This window comes from Tachypleus tridentatus, chromosome 3, assembly GCF_004210375.1.
Source record: "Tachypleus tridentatus isolate NWPU-2018 chromosome 3, ASM421037v1, whole genome shotgun sequence".
Taxonomy (NCBI): Eukaryota; Metazoa; Arthropoda; class Merostomata; order Xiphosura; family Limulidae; genus Tachypleus; species Tachypleus tridentatus.
In genome coordinates, this window is record NC_134827.1 from 10050315 (window position 1) to 10066076 (window position 15762).

The 15762-nt window shown below is 32.7% G+C and overlaps 1 protein-coding gene across 1 annotated transcript; it reads left to right on the forward strand.

The window, feature by feature from the left end:
• The first annotated feature begins 10284 nt into the window (after positions 1-10284).
• On the forward strand, positions 10285-11553 carry LOC143246326 (uncharacterized). Its single transcript, XM_076492862.1, has 2 exons — positions 10285-10414; positions 10887-11553. Exons 1-2 carry the CDS (start codon positions 10403-10405, stop codon positions 11349-11351), a joined length of 477 nt encoding a protein of 158 aa, XP_076348977.1. The 5' UTR covers positions 10285-10402; the 3' UTR covers positions 11352-11553.
• The last annotated feature ends 4209 nt before the right edge of the window (positions 11554-15762 follow it).

Genomic DNA, 15762 nt, shown 5'->3' on the forward strand with positions numbered 1-15762 from the left:
GGTGAGAACTTGTTACTGAATAAAGAAGTTTAACTATTGTATTTTAATGGTTATAATAATGTTTAAGTACACAGGCCTGCGATTATTTCTTGACATTTTCATATGTTCTACAGCAATTCCAGTACTGAATCAGAAAATAATATTCGTTTTCTTGTATCGTTTATAGATTTTTCGCAAAACGTCACATGTAATTAAACGTAAGTGAATAAGTAACATTGAAATCGTGTCATATTTTATTATGCTTATATTTTGACAACCACCAATAGATTTTTCTAGACCAATCGTGACCTGAAGATCTTACCGATCGTTCTAGAACCCAAACATAATAATAAAAATTGTTCATTGGTAAACGAAATAATAATTTAATTTAGATAAAAGTGTTTTTCGTTCCTACTTGTAAAATATTTCTAATATGATAGAATAAAAATTGAATATTACTTTTGAAATCATGGAGGCTGAATTATGGCAAATTCTTTATTTAAACCAAAACAATTTTTTTGAAGTTTAAATTCCTAGGCCTGTGTTATGTTTTAATAAGGGTAATATTCTTGAATAATTGACGAACGTTATTCTTTTTAGGACCAATTGTTTGTTTTATTTTTTTGAATTTTGCGCAAAAGTACTCAAGGGCTATCTGCGCTAGCCGTCCCTAATTCAGTAGTGTATGACTAGAGGGAAGGCAGCTAGTCATCACCACATCTGTTTAAGCCACAGTTTACACAGTGATATGACAAACCAACCATGAAGGCCAAGGAGCTTTCCAAAGAAGTCAGAGATAAAGTGGAAGAGAAACAAAGATCAGCAAAAGATTACAAGAACATTTCAATGTCGCTGAGTATAATCAGTATGTAACACAAATTGTGTTCTTGAATAGTATGTGTTATTTCTTAATTGTTTATGTTGTAAAAGTACAGAAATGGCTATTATTCCCTTCAAACTTTGCTTTTGTGACCTGGATAATGAAATTTAGAAATTAATCTATTTTCTTTGTAAAAACGAGCAGATTTGCACATTTTCATTAACATAAGGTCTGAATAAAACAACATATGAATCAAGATTTACATGTATTTATACTAAAGTTAAATGAACATAATGTTTAGAAGTAAGTAGTTTTTTGAGATTTGCGACTGTAACGTAAATCACTTTCACGTATCAGCTCCCAAATATAGTTTTCGTTATACGCACTCCCAGGTCACAAAAACAAAGTTTGAAGACAAAAATAGGTCTTTTCCATTTACTCTAGGCATAAGCAATTGGGAAACAACACTATGCTCAGGAACAAGAAAAAAGTAAAACTTTTGTTACATAGTACAGTGAAGTCCGTTGTTAAGAAGTGGAATATGCTTCATACTACCAAGATCTGGTTGTCTTTCCCAACTAAATGTGGGGCAAGTAGAAACCTAGTAGGAGATGCCACTATGATACCAATAGAACCTTTGAAAGATATGCAAAGTTCCATGTCTGAGATGGAAGTCAGGATTCACAGACCGACAACATCCTAATCTCCACCCAAAGCTATTCTTCAGAGGCGAGTGACAAAAAGGAAGACATTAAGGGAAAAGAAGCCTCCTCACTATTGACACAGTGGTGTGACTGCGGACTTACACTGCCGAAAACCTTTATATAGCTTTGTTTGTACACAGTGGTGTGACTGCGGACTTACACTGCCGAAAACCTTTATATAGCTTTGTTTGTACACAGTGGTGTGACTGCGGACTTACACTGCCGAAAACCTTTATATAGCTTTGTTTGTACACAGTGGTATGACTGCGGACTTACACTGCCGAAAACCTTTATATAGCTTTGTTTGTACACAGTGGTATGACTGCGGACTTACACTGCCGAAAACCTTTATATAGCTTTGTTTGTACACAGTGGTATGACTGCGGACTTACACTGCCGAAAACCTTTATATAGCTTTGTTTGTACACAGTGGTATGACTGCGGACTTACACTGCCGAAAACCTTTATATAGCTTTGTTTGTACACAGTGGTATGACTGCGGACTTACACTGCCGAAAACCTTTATATAGCTTTGTTTGTACACAGTGGTATGACTGCGGACTTACACTGCCGAAAACCTTTATATAGCTTTGTTTGTACACAGTGGAATGACTGCGGACTTACACTGCCGAAAACCTTTATATAGCTTTGTTTGTACACAGTGGTATGACTGCGGACTTACACTGCCGAAAACCTTTATATAGCTTTGTTTGTACACAGTGGTATGACTGCGGACTTACACTGCCGAAAACCTTTATATAGCTTTGTTTGTACACAGTGGTATGACTGCGGACTTACACTGCCGAAAACCTTTATATAGCTTTGTTTGTGTGTTTTTGAATTTCGCACAAAGCTACTCGAGGGCTATCTGTGATAACTGTCCCTAATTTAGCAGTGTAAAACTAGAGGGAAGACAGCTAGTCATCACCACCCACCGCCAACGCTTGGGCTACTCTTTTACCAACGAATAGTGGGATTGACCGTTACATTATAACGCCCCCACGACTGAAAGGGCGAGCATGTTTGGCGCTACGAGGATGCGAACCCGCGACCCACAGTTTACGAGTCGCACGCCTTAACACGCTTGGTCATGCCGGGCCGTATAGTTTTGTGCTTAGGGGCTGAATACATACGCAATCAGGAAATTTCAGTTTACCTATTTTTCTTTGGAGGTTTTGTTGACATTTAACCTCCTTCTCACATAATTTTGTTAAGTACATCCATTAGAGTTTTTAATAAAAAAAAGTTCATCAGATAATTGTTTACATTATTTGTATTTCACCAAGAAGAAACATTATTAGTAAGGGGTGGATAACACGTTTGCAATGCACTGTGTAATATTTTTCACAACGTACTGACATAATAATAACTACATAAACACGTTGTAAACAATAATATTCACACGTTACGACTTAACAATATAACCTCTTTAGATTATGTGGTTATGAAGTACAATACTTGTGTTATACAATACGTTTTAGACAATTTTAAAATCCTTTTTATGGATATGATGCCGGAAAAGTTAATATTTTTACAAATATATTATGCTTTTTTGTAATTTTTTCTCAAATAATATTGTTTTAAGAAATATAAACCTCTCAGTGACATAGCAGTAAGTTTTAAGGTTTATAACACTTAAAAACAGACAACAGAGTTTGTAGTTTCGTGTTTAACAATAAACAAAGAGAAAAACAAATAAATACGACATGAAAAGAGCGATGCCATTATAATTATAAAGTTCAATTACAAATATTTTTGAGTACTTGTAGAAACAAGTACCACAGAACTACAGAGACAGGAGTGGAGGCTAGTATAGGCTTAGACTGTTTTTGTCAGGTTTGATTGAAGAACATGTGAAACATAATTACAGAATTAAGCTTATAGTTTCAACATCTCCTGTCGTCTTGCGACTTTAAAAAACCATGAGATATGACTATGTTCGCCCCAGGTTATTTGATAGAATACCCTCTTAAAACTGTTTAATTCGACTTCTCCATTTTATTTGTTAGTCCCTGCATGGCCAGGTGGTTAAAGCACTCGACACGTATTCTAAAAGTCGCGACTGCGAATCCCCGTCACGCCAAACATGCTCCCCTTTCAGCCGTGGAGGTGTTATAATGTAAAGGTCAATCCCACTATTTGTTGGTAAAAGAGTAGCCCAACAGTTGGTGGTGAGTGGTTATTAGTATTACACAGTTAAATTAGAGATGATAGCCCTCATGCAGCTTGCACGAAATTCAAAACAAAACCATTTTATCTGAAGCTGACGTGTATTTTGATAATTCAATGTAATTTCATATAATTAACTTGAGTGAAAAATTATATATTTATACCTTGTTGAATATGAAATCTGATAGTTTATTTTTCATTTAGAACTGAGGAAAGATCTTCCTGTTACCTTATAACCATCTTATATTTGTCAAAATACTTGCACTAAACATCAGAGTCTTTTGGTAACACAAACATCTTGTGAGTTACAGTTTAAAAAATTCAACAAAAAACAACAAACGTTGCATCAGTAATATTCATGTGGTACTCTGGAAAAAATAAATTAGACCTCGTGTTTTATTGTATCTTATGGTACCATATACCATAAACAGTTCGTATATCTTTTCGCAAGAACAACAGAAACCACTTACGTTTTATCAGACTCATCACAGGTAAAGATTAATCGTCGTTTTCCGCTACGAAAGTCTGAAGCTAAGCCAAAATATTATCTCATTAAAATAAAACATAACAATCACTACCTTGTGTGAATACACTACAACAAAATGGAAAGCAAACTACAAAAATTAGAGCTTTATGAAACAGGTATCAGGATGGAAGCTCACATGTTATATGACGCTACTTCAAACAAAACTCATTTCAGATAAATAATGGCTTAATGTTTGTGGTGCTGGTGGGAAAGTCCAAGATTCGAGCCAGGATATATCATTGAACAAGATCCGAATTTTTAACTGTGGTGTTTGTGCGTGTGTTTGTGTTATAACAATAGCCATGTCGGTGGTGGTCAGCAGTTGTAAATTACGAATGACTTCAAGAGGGCCCTGAATAACCACTAAACGTACATGATGCATTCTGTTAAAACCCATATTCTAGTTTCTTCAGTTGTCACATTGTATGTAATAACAATGTTCTTTATTGCACAGAATTTTGTTAAGTCAGAACGGAATAATAAATTACCTACATTAATCAAAGATGTAATTTTCAGTTTGATCTGTGTAATAGGTTTGCTATCATTGGAAGTTAATCATAAACAAATTTCACTTTCAAGTTATATATGATACGATGCTATGCTTACGGATGCATAAAAATTTAAAATTAGTTTTTTTTTGTTATATTCCAATCAAATGTTTGGTAACTTCAACTTAATTCTACACTGTGCTCAAAACTTATAAGGTTAACAAGTATTAATTACATTATTTAATCAAAGTAATTAAAGAGAAGTCAAGATACAATAAAATACACAGTTAAGTTCTTTAAATAATTCACCCCCGCCAACTCTTGGGCTACTCTTTTATCAACGAATAGTGGGACTGACCGTCACATTATAACGCCCCCACAGCTGAAATGACGATCATGTTTGGTGAGATGGGGATCCATGCTGGCCCTTTAGATATTAAAACAGTTCTCTAATAATGTTCAGTGTAATACTTTTTTGTTAGATGAATAAGCCAGTTATTTAGTAAATCACATATAATTTCCTTTTTTATTAACTAAGCCTGAAGTATCATTAGGTGCAAAGAAATAAAATATTTTGCTACAACTTATAAAAAAATTATCTCTATTACATTCAGGCAATTTATGATTTATAAATTACTAAAATTAGATTCTCTATTGAAATGTATATTTTGAGATTTATGTCATGTTTTATGCGGCTATTACATTTTTTGTTATCTCCTAGTAGTACCGAGTTCAATTATTCACAATGAGAGGTTTTTGATAAAAACTGGATTCAATATTTTGCTTTTTATATAGTAGAATAGTTAACAAAATTTAATGTGCTAGATATAGACAACCATTGCATTCGGAAACAATCAAACAAACTGTTCTGTACAAAGACGTAGAGAAATTTGTTATATTTCCTTATCCGTAGCAACATATTACTCACTATGCCACAGCACGTAAGTTAATAACAATTACCAGTTGTATGCAAATCTCATTAATTGTTTGTTGCCTTTAATCCTAACATTTGAAGGTATACAAAACAGTTTATGTAAGAAGCTTCAAAAAAGTACTATTTTGTGTTATATCTGTGGTGACAGTTGCTAAATGAATATTATAAATATACCTCATTAAGTTGTTTTGATTGTCGTTCAAATCATAACATCATTTTTAAATGAAACATTATGTAGCAGATGTTGATATAATGCAATATGCGTTCGCTGTCTTTCAGCTAATGGGAAATTATGTTTTTAACTGAGTTCGAGAGTCGGTCGGTTCTTTCATTCTTATAATTTTATTGTGTGTACATCATTTATTCTTTACCTTTGTTAATAAAATATTTAATGTAAAAAGTAAAATAATAATAATAGTAAAAATAAAACGATATACATATATATATATATATATATAACCTAATGGTTTTAAGTTAGCAACAGTTACCTTTCAATGTGTGTATTAATATGATAAACTTGTTATGTGGTAACAAAACAAAACTCATCACATATTCCAAAACAGATTTAAAATTCTTTTTTTATACTTTTATCTGATTACTAACGATTTTCACTAAGATGGTTTCTATATACAATTATTGCTTATATAACAAGCTAACACATATACTAAACAATTAAGTTATTTGTTTTATTATGTTAGGTCAGTACTGTTTACTATTCATAAATACTTGCAGAGAGATAGGATTGGACTACCTTCATCACGTGTCTTTATACTAAATAACTAAAAAAACAGACTCAAGAAACCTTGATAATTAAAAATAAACAAGTAACATGTATAATAAAATGTGTTCGTTTTAAACTGTTATATATTTTATTGGAATATTGTGGATATAGCTGTTTAATAAATATGGTAAAGCGACTAATTCCAAATTAATATTCTACCCGGTGAGTCAGATTAAGTTTGGGAACTTATATAGCCGTGGGCTGAGATTCGATTCCACGCAATGGGCAGAGAAATATCCCATTATGTGGCTGTGCCTTCCAACAAACACACCAATAATTCACGTTTTGATGATTAATCAATTATATTAGTGTTTTGGGTTGTGCTTTCACTTAGATGTACAGTTAACCCAAACTGAAGAACAACCTCGTGTATAGACTGTAAACCTAAATGAAGACGAAAGCCGGAACAATAATGTAATAAATTAATTGTAAATTTGGGATTAATCATACTTATATATTCAACAACAGCATTTCATTGTGGTCGTAATAACATATTACAAGGTAAGTTAAAAAAATGAAAGTGATAATATAGATATGAAATAATGAATCATCTTAACTGAAATGTCGTAATTTGTTTCTATAGTAAACTTGTGTGCAAGAAAAGAAGCAAGAGAACTTAAAGTTTAAGTTGGAATATGTGCTCAATACCGTCACATAACAGGGTAAGTTAAGTTGATTAAAAAAGCATAAAATAACATAACACTTTTCAGGAACAAGTTCAGTATTAGGACATTTATCATCATGACTAAACCATAGTACTGAGTTATCTAAGTAATAATGACGTTGGGTATGAAAAAAACTATAATATTATATTTCTTTGTAAGCATCTTGTATTTTAGGGAATAAAGTTTTCTGTTTACAGTTGAAATTTTCTTTCATTTGACAGTACTGTAAGCTCTAACTGCACCTGTCTGTTTATGTTGTTTTATGTTGACCGACTCATCCTGTTAACCTATACCCTCGGGTACTCTACAAGTATAGTTCATGACACAATGGTCCAAATGTAAATGAAATCGTGAGCGGAATGATTATCACATTGACTAAGTTTACCTTGACCGAAATAAATAGTAAAATAAAATAAAAAGCAAAAAAATAAATACAAAAAATTAATTCCTTTAGCTTACAGGAATATTTTTATTTCGATGCAAACAAAGAAGGTTAAATATAAAGTAGCTCAATATTTAATTCAAGTTTCAGAGATGACAAAGGGGGAGGGAAATGAATTGGTGTCTGTCTTGTCCATATACTTTATACTGCCCCAACGAGAGACGTGAATTACAAGCATTATGCTAAATCAATTAGTTAATCTAAAGCTCCAATGTCGTATAACGAAAGGAGAAAAACAAACTGATTTGGAAACTTCTAAATTAAAGATAAAGTAACAACTTAACACAACTTGATTTGATAACAAAAGTTATAGTCAGTGTAAATGACTGTGGTGAAAACAATATATCAATTGATATGACATGCACTCATCACCAATGACATACTCTGTTTCTAATTTCTTTAATAATTTTTCATTTAGATTCTCAGATTAATGAGCCTTTTTAGAAGATTTGGTTTTACCTTTAAACTTAGTAGGAGAATTGAATGTATTAAAAACATTTGAGAACATTTTTGCGAAATTCGTAATAAATAATATATGTATCTATGGTTAGTGTTAACAAAAACATTAAGAATAGTTTATATGAAATGTTTAATATAAATAAAATGGTAAAGTTAATGCAGTTAGTGTTTTAAATGCAATTTTAAGATCAGTATTATATATATCATACAATAGCAATGCTTCTTTATTTAGCGTTTTTAAGGGCTAAATTTTGATGAAAAATATACACATTTTTATATTCTTTTATAACAAAACTTATCTAATGGTTAAAACAGTCGCCACTTATTAAGAATTCAAAGTGTTTTAAAAATGAGATTATGCGTATCTCTTTAGTGAAAAATACGACCAGCTCGTCTACAAGAGTTTTTAACAACTGAACAGACACCTAGACTATTGAGGAACATATATAATGTACAATATTGATCAAAATGTTTTGTTTTTTTTTGTCACTAAACGAAAAAACAGATGTTTTGCTAGGTTTTTGTTTGATGAACATCCCAAACGACAAGGAGGTAGTTTTCCATACGTTTTCTGAAGTTTTGCACGACACGTTTTTCAGAGAACGTTTTCAAGTACAAACTTAACAACGTGATTTTAGTGAATACAATAGAAGTCAAAACCCAATTATAAGAACCTCCAAACTAATGATGTAATCTTGCGAAACTGTCCTCTTAATTGGGTTGCGTTTTCCTGCCTGAATTTGTATTGTTTAATTTTAATGAATATAAAGATAATATTGAAATTTTATTCTATTGTGTGTAGTAATTTATCACTGAAAAATGCTTTTCCTCTAATCTGTTTTTATAATTTGTTTTCGTTGGTGTACTTCCGATACTCTAGACGACAGAGTATTTGTTTGTTTGAAACTAAGCACAAAGATACACAATGGGCTATCTCTGCACTGCCCATAAGTGATATCGAAACCCTGTTTCTAGCGTTGTAAGCTCGCAAACATACCGCTGTGCCACTAATGCCTAAGGAAATCTTAGGGAACGATCATAAGTAGTTCACAGTTTTGGTATTTCCTTTTGAGTATTTGTTAAAGTTTATTTGAAAAAAAATTATAATCAACGTAGATTGTAGCCACGCTACATATAATGTCACAGTGATACACTTTACAACCTGTTCAGAAGTATTGAATTTCAGTTGGAATTATTTACAAGAACCCAATTACATTTAAACACGACAGAAGTATCTTCATTATCTGATAACGTAGAAGAGTAGTTAAAGCAAAATACTGTGTATTAAAAACATTCTCTCATTTTCTTCTTCTAACCTGAACAGTTGTTATACCTCCTAAAATAATGTCATTAGTTACCAAACTAGAGGATTAATATAAATATTGAATCTATATGGTAATATTTTCATGAACATTTACAGTAATGGTTTCATGTTTGTATGAAAAATTAAAACTTTGTTGTTAAGCACACTGCTACACAACAAGCGGTATGTGCTGTGCCTACTACGAGTATCAAAACCTTGTTTATAACGTAATAATCCTTCAGACTTTATGATGAGTCATAGAGGCGCGTAAGTTAAAAGAATAATTGGAACCCATATGAGAGGATGTGATACTTATATGGTATTATTTTAAGCTTTGTCGGTGTAAAAATTAGCTTTCAAATGCTAGAGAGATTTATTTCCTATGGGCTATCTGTGCTCTGCTCACATCGGGTATCGAAACATAAATTCTAGTATTGCAAGTCTGCGGACATACTAGGGGGAACGCCTAAAACAAACAGACTTGAAAAAGAAAATGTAAACACAAGATTAGAAAAGTTGAGGCCTGTCGAATGTGTGTAATAATTTGCATGGTTTAGAATGAATAATATACGCATTTGTTGTGCTGTCTTATTGCACAAACGTTCAATTGCAAATACGTCTCTCTTGCATGAGCAAATGTAACCTTCGTCAAAAGCATTAATACATTTCCTTTATTGTATTGTTAATAAATTCATCAGTTTAGTTTAAAATCGCTCATATTTTCTAAGCTGTATTTTAATCTTTATTTGAATGATGAAAAAAATCAGTATTTGTTATTTTATGTGACGTACAAATTATACCACTTCCAAGGTTTCGAATGATAGGTGTGATATTATTGTAAACTCAAATACATGTAGAGAAAACACAATCATATTTACAAAGAATAGAAAAACACAAGGGCATTCCTACAAGTGTCCTCATATTATTAAAAAAACCTGACTATTCAGAAAAACTTTACCTGCCTTTTTTCTTTTCTCTGGTTGGAAGAGGAATATCCCATGTGACCTTCTTTCTGTAGTGCCCGCCTCTTAGACTTGTAATATGATGAATCGTGAAACGTATATAAAGCTTGTTGCTACATAGCACCTCATTGTTTCTTTTTACATCATAGGACTCATAACTAGATTAGAACATGAGAACTTGGGTGAGTTGAGTTTTCATTGGTAACAAGATTTTAACAGTAGTGGATTATTTATCCTTATTGCCACTTATCAATGTAAAAAGATATAAACACGAGCTTTTATAAAACCTTCTTAATAAGACACCTGTTTTTGTAGACCTCAAGAACTTAGTATCAGTAGGGAGAAAATACTGAACAAATGGAAGGTGGGTTATAGCAAAACAAACATTTTGGGTCACTAGTAACCATTTTAGGTTGTATAGAATAGTGTATTTTTCTAAAACAAAAGAAAACCAACAGGTATAGTAAAAGAATGTGCTGTTTTCACAAGAAGCAACTTGACTTTCGGTTCATCAACTTGCTTAAAGTATTTCAGTATCCGTGTAACGAAAAACGTACACAACAAATATAGTTTGTTGGAAATAACTATTTCATGAAAGATGTAGCAATGAAATTTGTCGGCTTATGTAACTCTACAACAATCTTTACCTTTCAGATCATTGTTGTTATGAGTCTGGCTACCGTAGCCACAATGTGTCGTAGCAGCGACGACGATGACGTCTTGCAAGTGGCAGAAACCCGATATGGTGGGGGTTTCGGGAACAGCTTCGGAGGTTATAGAGGATTTGGTGGAGGTCATGGTGGGGGTGGATTCAATAGAGGATTTGGCGGTGGTCACAGTGGGGGTAGATTCATAGGAGGATTTGGTGGAGGTGGATTTAAGCAAGGATTTGGTGGAGGTCATGGTGGCGGTGGATTCAAGCGAGGATTTGGCGGAGGTCATGGTGGTAGAAGATTCGGCGGAGGCTATGGTGGTGGATTTGGAGGCAGGTCTCGAGGAGGTCATCATGGTGGATTCATTGGAGGGTTTGGTGGAGGTGGAAGAAAATTCAGAGGAGGATTTGGTGGATTCAAGAGTGGCGGATACGGCGGTGGTAGAGGAGGAGGTTATTATGGCTAATAAGTTTTGAAATATGAACTCATATATTTTTAATTCATCACCAAAAATTATAAGAAAATACAATGTATTAAATGATTATTAACATATTTGTTGGATTAAAAATAACATCTGAAACACCAGTCCAGCGAATAGCAGTTATCATGAATATTCATTTTCTAAAATTGTTGACCAGTAAAAAATAAATAGTTAAAAATATCCTTAAGCTGTGTGAAAACGTTTGTAATTTGTTTCGCGTCAAATAGAACAATGATTTATCCCAACACTATATGAAACTCAGGTTCTTAAACACTCTTACTCTTTAATGTTGTGTCACACTTGCGAAATTCATCTGTGCTACCATTACTAGCCCTCTAGTGGCATAGTTTGCGGACTCACACCGCTATAAATTAGGTTTCTATACCCGTGATGGGCAGAACACATACAGCCAGTTGTGTATATTTGTGCTTAATTTCAAACAAAAAAAAACAGATATCATTAATTATGATTGGAATTAATGTTTAAAGCACACACAACTAATAATGTTAACAGTTAGACAAAAATAATTTTTTTTTAGTTTTTTGAAACGGACATGACAGAATCTCCCCCCATGTTTGATATAAAGTTAGGAAAGACGCACAGCAGCTATATCACGTTTCTCCAACACTTTATGTTCTTTTGACTTTTAAGTTTGATATTTCATCATCACTATCTACATTTTTAACTTAACCAAACACATGGATAAAACATTGCATAAACTTTGTTTAACAGCCGACCCGCAGAGGTTTAGAGGTATGTCTGCGGACTTATAACGCTTAAAACAGAGTTTCGATACTCGTGATGGGCACAGCACAGATTGCCTATGGTGTAGCTTTGTGTTTAACTTTAAACAAACTATAACAGCTAAAACGTAAACGAGATTAGATTCAAGAAAGTACAGTAATAATGAAATAAAAAACACTTTAGGTGTGAAAATAAGATACGACTTGAAACAATGAAATAAAAATTGAGACGAAAGTGGAAGCGACACTTTTAGCTGTTGTAAGACTCCTAAAGCAAATATTCATTTATTAGTTAACCATGACGTGCTTTCTTGTTCAGCTTGAGAAATGATAGTGGGTAAACTAAAATACACGACTTAGGTAACTAATGAATTAATATTTGCTGTAAATTTCTTAACAATGCTGCAACTGAAGCTAAGAATTTGGCTGCCAATTTCGATTTCATTTCTTTAAGTCGCATGTTTAATCCCTCTGGCTGCACTTTTGTTTTTTTACACGTAAGGTGCTTTTCATTAGCTATCATAGTTTTTTCTCAATACACACCAAAAACCACAGAAAAAAATGTAACACTCGACAGTAACCGACATTTGTTTTCGGATCGCAATTTTCTTTTTCGAAACAGACCTACACTATACAGAAACAACGAGATTGTTTAGAATATATATATTACTTAGAATGGTAATAGCGTTTATTCTCTAAACTAGTGTTAGTAATAATTATTTACGCTAATTGCTTAAGCTAATATCACGTGGCTCTTAAATTAGAAAAAATTCGTAAAATTTAGCAAATTTGTGCTTTAAAGTTGGCATTCAATAATAATCAAAACCGATTTCTGTTGTGTAATTCCCACAAAGATACCGCTGTGCCACTAGAAGGCCTTAAGCACGAAACTGATAATCTAGTTTGCTTGGTCCAACCAATACTTATTTATCTGCACGTTCTTTCACCGTATAGTTTTGTTACTCTAAATTGGCTTCTTTAATCCGAATGATAAAATACTAAAACCGAAAGACTTTTACTCTTTGCTGAAACGTTAGTAAAAATATAGCTTACAAGACATTTGGCGTAGACGTGTGTAAAATGTTGGGTTAAAAAAAGAGAAGTTTTTATTGCACATGTAGTTTAACTATAGACCAAACGTGACACACTGAAGGATGTAAAGACTTATCCGCGTACCAAATTAAATAAAAAATTCTATAATAGTTGAATGTGTTTCTCTGTCAAATAATTTTTCCCTACTATCGGTGCAAAGAAAAAATTAGTAAGGACATCTATCAAAATTGGAGATTTTTTAATTTCTTAATGGACTGCTTGAAATTTGGTACGTGAAGTGAGGTAAGGGTAGGGCACATTCACTGAATTTATGTAGCAGTTTGGATTACCACAGTCCTCACTGAGTCCTGCGTGTTGTTTCAGTCGCACATTATATTATCATGTGTCTTGATAATAAAACTTATAAAAGGAAGTTTGAACAAAAGTAGATAAGAGAAAGAAAGGCATTAACAAAACCTAATCTGTCTTAATAATGACATACTGTTATATCACACATAAACCTGTTATACAGCTAGTATTAACTCAATATAATAAGCAATTAAGCTGAAGGGTATTAAAATTATTGGGAGTAAATACATTACGACTGTTCGATATTACCATTAACATTCTGTAACGAAAGAAAGCACAAATGTTAAATATTTGAAAATACCGAGATATTCTGTGAAACTTTAACCCATATTTAGTGGCAATAATACTGATGAAGCTTCAGCAAAATTAAGTTAGTCACGTGCTCAAAACGCAACAGAGAAAACTCGTATGTGAAAAATACTAATGCGTTTACGAGCTCTGTCGTTGAAGATTTTAATGCAAAATAAATGCTAATGTATCTAATAAGCATCCTACATCGGGACAACGATAAATGTAAAATGTGAGTATCGAATCTCTGCAGAACAGCAATGTCTAAAATGTTGTGAGAGCTAAACATTGTAACATATATTGAAATGTTAAACATATAAGTTAAAACCTGAAAGTTTTCATTTGCTTGTAAACTTTGAATTTGAACATTTGTTAACGATTCTAATATCTTAATTCAGGTAATGTACTTTCTTAAGTGAAGTCCGTGGAATCAGCAGAAAGCACGATGCGGCTTTGCTATAAGAAAACACACGCACACGCACACACTCTTAAGAGAATTACTTTCTTTCTTCCACAACAAGTTCCAGTGAATATATTTGTCTGAGTCAATAAAACCTGGATAATTACGAATGGAATCTTCAACAACATCTACCTGATATGTCCGTATAAGTGGTCACGAGTTATTTCGTACTGGCTCTGAGCCATAGTACAATTTCAGTTCCCGATATCAGCGAAAAAAAACCAACATTTGGAAAAAAAAACTTACAACAAAACACAACATTCCAGTAAACACCAAATTTATTTAAAAACCAGGTACAAAACTAAAGTCCATACTACGTAGAAACTACACAGACAAACACGACACCATCACAATTTATAAAATACAATGCAACAACTTCCACGACTTCGATATTGGAGAAACAAGCAGAAAAATAGAAATTACATTTAAAGAACATAAAAAAACACCTTCACATCCAGACACTAAATAGGGAAACAAATGTAAACAAACGCAAAATAAAAAAAAGCTCTACTTATACAACAAGTAAAACCAAAATATAAGGGGGACATCTTTATACCTATATTAGTTAATAACTTAATATCCAACTGCAACGACCCCTACAATCTCGTACCCGTTTGTACTCTCGTCCCAAAGACATGTGCCTGGCAATGGTCAGCTGTCATATCCCTCTTTGTTAAACTGAAGATGACCTAGGAACATTGAAATGTTGTTCTCTGCTTATTAATAAAAGTGTTAATACCCATAACAGCCGTTCTGAGATACAAGTGTGTTAGGAAATTATATACTGTTAAATAATGGTACAATTGTGACTGCTAAATAGAAATATGTCTATGAAAATGTTTATGAAATAGCTACTATAAGGTTAATGGTAGCCTAATAGGAGCTCAATAAGACCATAACTAAATTACATAGCTTTAGATATCCAGAGAGATGATTTTCTATAACACAAATATAAATAATATTTATAATAAACTATTGTATAATAAAAGTAGCTCAAGCATGATATAAAATCAAGACTCTTCCTTTAATGTTGTATAAATGTAATCAGTAATTTATATGTTGTTATTGTAGATGAATATCTACTATAGCTAAAGTTTTCCTTTGGATACATATGTTTACTAAACCTCTCTCAAAAGAATATATGTTAGATATGATACTGTGTAATGAAATCCTAATGCAATAAGTATTTTCCATTATTATTTATCTAATGAGATTAATTATTTTATATTAATCTTTCTTTCATTTTTATTATTTTAAACTCTACCAAGTTTATTTCTGTGAATTAAATTCAATAATTTTTACATACTTAAAACAACTATTTTTATAAGGAAATTTCTCTAAATCGTCATTTCTTTTCTATAGGTTTTTGTCGTCTTGGTGGCTTTGGTGGACATGGAGGATTTGGCGCTGGTGGATTCGGTGGTGGAGGCATTGGACTTGGTTTAGGAGGCGGGGGAAGCGGAGGTGGTCATGGAGGATTTGGAGCTGGTGGATTAGGTAGTAG